Source organism: Uranotaenia lowii, chromosome 2, assembly GCF_029784155.1.
Source record: "Uranotaenia lowii strain MFRU-FL chromosome 2, ASM2978415v1, whole genome shotgun sequence".
Classification (NCBI taxonomy): domain Eukaryota; kingdom Metazoa; phylum Arthropoda; class Insecta; order Diptera; family Culicidae; genus Uranotaenia; species Uranotaenia lowii.
Window position 1 is genome coordinate 278,334,276 of NC_073692.1, and position 7,849 is coordinate 278,342,124.

The following is a 7,849-nucleotide window of genomic DNA, read 5'->3' on the forward strand; positions in this document are numbered from 1 at the left end:
AAATGGTTACATATGATCCGTAAATGGTTACGTAAATCAAGCGTGTTCAAGCAGTTGAACGTACACGGTTAGAAATTAAAACTTGAAACTAAGTTTAGCAAAAACGAAAGTTCTTAAATGAAACATTTCAGAAAACTTGTTTCAATGTTTACATGTGGCGCGGAATTCCCTATTTTCTTAAGCATTTTATTTTTTATTTGAAAAACAAGTATAAAGAATTAATGTAAAATTTATTGCAATTAAATGTTAAGGGTCCTAATTTAAGGTATTATGCGCATAGTGCATGAAAATGTATATTTTATCACATAAATGTATCTTGCAGTTGATAACTTAAAAACCATGAACTTTGAATAACAGATAGAAAAATAAACAGCTAAAGTAAAAAAAAATGTATTTCTTTTTTGTTTTAGGGATTTAACCCATTTGGATCTTTTTCCTCGATTCAGGCGGTATTTAACCCATTAGAGCCATGTTTCTTGGTTGAGATTTTATATTGTGTGGTATAAATCGGCTTTTCGTAGAAAATCCACTATATTATAAAACAGTTTTTATGTTATTGTTTTTCCACAAAAAAAGGATTTTAATTATGAAAGTTATTATTTATTTCTCTAATTCTTCTTTATTATGCATACAATTAACCAAATAATGCACGCACTATGCTGGTATAGAAAAAATGACTGTTTGTTTTCTGTTCGTATAAAATTTTACACCTGAATAAATCTGATTTTTCATCCAAAAAACTTGACTACCAAATCATGCTAACAATATGATCGCACTTTTCTGGTCCATGAAAGTAAATGAAACCTTGATGATGCCTTGTTAAGCTGTCGTCAAGAAATCAATATTACATAGTGCCTTTTGCTGTCGATACAACATTTTGGTGTTAGTATGTTTTGTCAAATCAATGTACAATGTTTTATTTTCTACATGTTAACCACTTTTTTATATTATATACGCAAAGCTAAGTTAACAGCAGTAGGAAACCTGGCCTTGTTGACCCTTCAATGGACAAGGTGGTGCAGAAGTTGAACGTTTTTTTTACTTATTTTTTGCATTTATTTATGAACATTATTCCTAAATCCCGATTTTTTTTTTTCGCGGTTTACTAATTTCTGAGAATACCTGGCACCTCTGCCCACCAATCAATCACAATTTTGAACCTAATTTTGAGTTTGTAATCGGGAGCGTGTAACTGATTAATTTTCGAGCACGGATGGATCGGTGACTGTGATGTTACCATGGTATCAAACCATGTTAGTTTACACCTTGACAATGTTTTCAAATAACTAAATTATGTTATAATTTTGATTCCAGATTCGGGTTGTTTTTTTTTTGCAAAATGAAAGAAACAATGATGTTGAATTTTGCTATAGGATAAATTGACAGCAAATAATGCTATACCTTTGGTCTCAGGTTAGAATTTTATGTAAAAATTGGATACTCTTATGATGGCTTTTTTTGCTATCAGTAAATTCTACACCAAATTTTGCTTAAACTTTGCTGTTGAAGCCTGAATTTGGTCTCAGCTTGCTGTCAGAGAAACCTGTTTGAGACCTTAGTTATGCCTGATTTTGCTCTAATGAAAAATTTGACACCATAAACTGCTATCGGTTTGCTTTTGACACCTGATTAAGGTCTCATTTTACTATCGATTTGGGCATCAAAGTCTGCTCGGGACTGAGCAAACTTTCTATATCTAATATATAAAGATGAGTTGGACTATATATGTTTGTTTGTATGCACCTTATACAAATCCACACCGCTTAACCGATCAGCCTGAAATTTGGCACAGTTATGTGTTTGAACCATGGTAAGGTTTTAGTAATAGTTTTGAGCCCCTCCCACCTAAAGAAAGAGACCCTCCCATACAACTTTCGTTTTTTCTCCCACGAACCAAAAGTCATGGCACCCGTTTTGGCAACCGCTTTTTTTTCCTTTCGGGGGGTTATTTTCACCATCACCATGGGCCGGGCATTAGAAACGACCGTCCAGGAGTTCACGTGTACTGGAAAGCAAATCAAAGCTTGCTCAGCATTAAAAAGTTGAAAGGGAAATTTTGGCGCGTGTTTTTTCCTTCTACTGTTCAAATCACGTGGTACTGGTACGAGATATTTGGATACACTAATAAGCCTACATTTTCGATTGAAAAACATAACTAGCCTGTTAGGAATATATTGACTAGAATTGTAGTGGCTTTCAAAGTGCCCTTTACCACCGCCGGGGGGCTTTGAGGGTCTACAAAAACATACAGCGAAAAATGAATTGACTTCTTCAGCTGAATAATTATTTGGACTGAGTGCTAAAAAACTAATGAACTGATTAGTTTCATTAGTTCCAGGTTTTAAGAGCCAACCGTTTTCATATTTTTGAAATTCCTCTTAGAGGTTGAAAAATTTATTCGATTCAGAATTATAAGCCCAAGGATGTGATTCCAACGAATCGCAATTTCATTGGCCTATTTGAAGTTTTTGAGTTATCATTGATGTTCAATGTGGTCGATTCTACCATCCAATTTAAAGAAAACTTATTGTAAAACTGTTTAGTACACGTTCAATCAAATCATATCTTAGAATTTAAACATTGATAACTCTTCAAAATAAAGAATGGGATGTTTGCGCCCAAGAATAAAAAAACTGAAACAGAACTCGAATAAAACCTTATTCTTAACATTAAAATGATGATTTTGGTTCAGAGATGATTTGGTTTCGATAACTTTAAAAAACTATAAATGGTACTTTCAACATTTAAGGTAAACTTATAATAAAAAAGTATGAAATTATAAAGCGAAAAAATACACACATACAATTGCAAACATGCAATGTGAGTGTTGAGGCCAATCCCCAAAAAACGGCTGGTTCACAAATTCGTTCCCAGACGTAGGTTTGACGGACGATAATTAACAACACGACACTTAGCAGGTGATACGATCACGGGGGACGATTTATTCTTATCATCTAACTAAAAACGCTCAAACTCAAGACGAATAAATGGACTATATTTAACAAAGCAAACGACCGACCGACACGGGTGATTTGTAAGTTCTGATTTGTGCTATTGTCTCGATATTATCATCTCGCAATTAGGTACCGATCAAGTATGATCGGTTATCGGTCATTCTGTTTCCCACGACGCCGCACACACGCATTGTTGGTCCTGACCACTGGAGATGCGTGCGGCATAGATACAACGATTGATGCTGGTTACTGCTGAGATGGTTTTTGATATCTAATCGTCGCTTGGCTCGCGCTGCTACTGTTTTGGCGCGAACAGTGAGTTTTTAACATGGTTCAACAAAGTTCGCAGATCTTTTTAAAATTTTCTAAGTGAATAAAACTTAAATATATCATTGTACAGGGAGATCATCGATCTTCAAAAATGGGATAATCTCCAACAGAAATTTTCACTAGATAGGAAATGCGAAAAAAAAATTTAATCATTTGAAGATAAAAATATAAGGCCACATCTATTGAAGCTTACTAAAAATTAAAAAAAAAAATTTGATGAAAGTATGAATTCAAGGGAAATTATTTTGGGTTTCTATTAACCAAAACCTCATAACTAAAAATTTTACCATAATATGAAAATGATTAGTAGACAGTTAATAACCTCAATAAAAACTTGACTAAAAAACTTACATGGCCCAACTTGGGCCAAATTTCTTATAATGATGAATATAAAGCTTCCAAAATTTTAAATAGTCAAACGATTAATTTAGATTTATGTTTCATGTTAACCCGAGCAATGCCGGGTAAAATCAGCTAGTGTTACATAATTTGTAAAAGTTATCAAATTTTTATGGATGAACGAAGGTTTTGAAACAGAATTTTAATTACGAATGGTTGAAGTTGTAGTGAAAGTATAATTTTAATAAGGATGATGCTATGGTTCGGTGATTTTTAAAATAATTTTGAACGATATTGATAGGGTCTAACTATCTTTCTGAGGCTATCCATACTCCTCAATATTAAAACTAGAGTTCGCTTGAACGTTCTTCATACCAATAAAATGTAATCACCAATCGTAAAACATTGAAAAACGTGTGATGGAGTTTTCAGAAAATGTGTCAAATACCTTACAGAGACGAATCAGCCCGAGGCTGAAAGTCTCTATAATAAAGAAAAAAAACCTTACAATTTTGATAATTTAAAAATTGTAATTGTGTTCTTTTTTTTCAGTGACGGTAATCTTTTTTGTAAAATCATTTGAGGCTTTTGAGTAAATAAAGCCAAATGATTCTTCATGTTTCAAATTATATTCGGTGATTTTTTTCAGATTTTTTTAAATTATATTCGGATACTTTTACGTTTAACAGAAAAATGCAAATGTTCGAAAAATGTATGGAAAATGACCAAACATAACAATTTAAAAGCGTGTTTTCTCGACATAAGTTTTTATACACTTTTATTCCTTTGGATTATATCATTTCATTAAAATTTTCAGATCTTTGTTTAGATATATGCTAGTGTTGACCCAGGTATATTTATTTAAATGATATATGAAGAATAAGAAAAAAAAAACGTTCAGTTCTTAGAACATGGCTTTTCCAAAATGAACTTCACGGGCCACAAAAAGTTGGTCATGATTTGGCCACCCATGGTTTAAAGCCTATAAAAACAAATATTTATGTCCCGCTATGAAAGTCCAACTATGACGACTATATTGTGTGAATTCTGATTCAACAGTTTATCCTTTTTTATTTCAATTTGTACTAAAAAAACGTGAACCTAAATCTTATTCTCAGATCCCACGACTCGAATGGTGCGAGTAGGTAATTTGCCAATCACGTTCGCAGTTGTGGCCTCGATTCTCGTTTTGCAAAATTGAGCCCAATTTAGATAGCAAACGCAAAAGAAGGTTGTGAATTCTATGAAAAAGTGGTCTTATTAGGCAAACACTGCGCGTAATTTTGCTAACCTACTATCCCAGAAAGCAAAAATATCTAAATCGTTCTAATGCTTCACAAAATATTCGTCAACCATTAAGTTTAAGCAGCCGTGACAGCTTCAATCAAGCTTATTTGTCGTTATATGGTTATGAAATGTATGCTCTCCAACGTTGATGTTTGTTTGTTCACATTACACTCATTTGAAGCATTTGAATTTCAGGAAATCAAACCCAAGAGCGAAAGATGGCCCTTTTAATCCCTTATAATAACATGCAAACAGTCGGAATTTCGGCACGTCATCACGATGAATCCTTAATTTTGCCAAGGCGAATTATCACGCGTCTTCGTCCTACCGAATTCAACTTGGAAGGAGCGATTCAGAAGAAAACAAACAGGTAGTGAAGAAAGGTTGGTTTGGTATAAGGGAAAAAATTCTACATTCATATTATGCACACATCTCACCTCCAAAAAGTAAACAGAGTAATCCAATTTTTACGGTGCTGAATTTATCCATGTTTTCCGCGTGCGCTCGTTTCCGTTTCTACGGTGTCGGTGAAGAAAATCCTGCTTTTTGGCCTCGTTGTGTTGTCGTCGTCGTTCCTCAACACCGGCTTTTCCGCGGAAAATCTGAGGTTCAGGTGTACTTGCCTTTTCCTTCCCGAAAAAAACACACTCTAGAATATGTACACACACCCGCCCACAAACACACACGTGTGATCACCCAACACCCAAACCCAGAGCGCGCTGCTGTTCACACACTCAGGTTAGAACTTAATGTGCTGAGCTGTCGTTCTCCGAGGCTTTCTCTAAGTAAACACCTTGCTTTGCCTTGCCTCGAGGATGCTGTTCCAGGACTCGCTCGCCACTATGTACGGTTTGAATTCCCTCAGCCGGCACCAGTTGAAGAAAGAAGAAAAAATAAAACAGCCCAACCAATAACGCAGGAAAAGAATGACGTTCACCGACGAGAACACCGGAGCAGCTCGGTAGATAGAAAATTTGGGGTGGTGGAGTAATTTGAAATAACGACAGCGCACACGTGCGTGCGATCAAAGCTGAACAAACATATGTGGGAGAAAATACGCCACTTGTTTTGGTGTGTGAACTCACGCCTAGCTATTTTTATTACACCAACAATTTACGCGCTCATTCTTGTAGAACACAACACATGGCCATCAGGCACGATTCACCGAAAAAAAAATGGACACACTATTTTCACTGCCACTTTGCAAACTATTCGGTATGTACGTGTGAGTGCGTGTGAATAGTTTGCTGGTTTGGGCCCATGCAATTTTTTTTTCTAGGATTCCTTGTTGGCAATTTTCCCCGTATTTTTTATGCAGAATGCAGCATGCACTTTTTGTAACACTGACAAATAAATGATCCTATGATTTGAAGGTTTTGTTAGTTACACTTTTTTTTTAATCTCTCTAGGATCGAAAATTTATAATGTATCGTATAGAAGCTAACAACATTCACATTTCCCGTGATTCGCGTCTCTCTGTAGCAGCAGATTGACGACCACAACACAGCGCGATTCAAGTGCACAACGAACCGAGAGTGGCCAAACAGCTGGGTCAGGAAGATTTTCCTCGTCCGTGCGTAACCAAACTGTGCACTTTTTGCCGATGTAGGTAGACTGAAAAATTCTTCTCGTCAGAGCAAATTTCACACTCCGGGCCACCGAAGGCAATTATTCGCGGAAAAACACCACGAAACCACTACGATCGATTCTCCATCGATAAACTCCGCGCTCGGTAGGAGTCCAACCAGACGTGGTAGCCACAACCGGCGAAGTTGTAAATCTTCGTTCTTCTCTAAATTTAGTTTCGAGCCAATTAGACCGGACAAGGCTACAATGCTCTCTAAACACCAGCCGGCCAACAGACTCGTAAAGAACAGAATCCTCGCGAAAAAGGACGCTTCAAGCCCACCCGGGTATAATCCCCTTCCGTTCCCGACCACGTACAATTCACGCTCCACGAAACACTAACCAAAACTTGACCATCCGTTGGAATATCGCCAAACGGGTTCCCGGAAAGCAGCAGGGAAAACTTCAAACACCGATTGCCATAAATACCGCAATTTCCGTATTTTCCACAACGCGCGCGCTCTCACTTGCTCTTGCGAATCGACGAAAACGCGTCCACTTTAAACGGGGTTCAAAATACGACTAAAAATGCCGCCACCGAGCGAACAACCTGCTGTCTAGCGATCCAGAACGCGGATCCCCAACGAACGAGGATGGAAGATTTCCTCAGTAGAACCATGCCGGGACGGAAGAGAGCGAGAGCATAGAAATTACACGAAAATTCTTCACCTTGAGAAGGCGCGAATCAACCGAACGACATAAATTGTCCAACATACTTATGTGCGGTGCTACGCGTTACAGTCTACCGAGACTATTGATGCACCCCTCGTGCGATCTCTATGATACATAATGTTGCACAACAACCCCCTGTCTTATGCTCTCCAAGAGAGATCGCAAAGAGAAAAGGGACGAAACATCGCACACCCAACAAACAAACAAACGAGCATAGGTAGGAAGTCAACTGGAAAAGTCCTGCCGAGTGCCGATGCGATGAGTCGGAACTCGGAAGCATGGAGGAGAACACAACAAAAGACTCTTGATGCTTGCCTGCTGCACAAATCGCACGTGCTCGACGAAGCATAACTGATGAGCACATGCGGCACACTCTTTTTGCTGTTGGTGCTGGTTGTTGCGCTATGTTTTGCTTGATATTCATTGCATTTTTTCGGTTGCGGAAGGTTTTCTCTTCCCTTTTTGGTGCCCTACAAACAAAGTGTGGATATGCCCTTTGGCGCTTTCAAAGCAGCCTGTTGATAACATGTTTTTCTTTTTATTTTCGTGCTATTAGTTTCTCTTTCGGATAGGTTTTTTTAATGGAGGGTTCCTTAAACTAATTATATGAATCCCCCAAAACAGCAGGCACGTTGAACGGA

General features: G+C 37.3%; 1 protein-coding gene across 4 annotated transcripts in view; it reads right to left on the bottom strand.

The window, feature by feature from the left end:
* The window catches only part of LOC129749632 (uncharacterized), a 566,714-nt gene extending 559,656 nt beyond the window's left edge, over window positions 1-7,058 (bottom strand). For all 4 annotated transcript variants that reach the window (XM_055744666.1, XM_055744665.1, XM_055744664.1 and 1 more), the window contains exon 1: window positions 5,348-7,058. In XM_055744666.1, the coding sequence (XP_055600641.1) occupies window positions 5,348-5,399 (52 nt within the window). In that variant the 5' untranslated portion in view covers window positions 5,400-7,058. The remainder of the gene's footprint in view (window positions 1-5,347) is intronic.
* Between the last annotated feature and the right edge of the window lie 791 nt (window positions 7,059-7,849).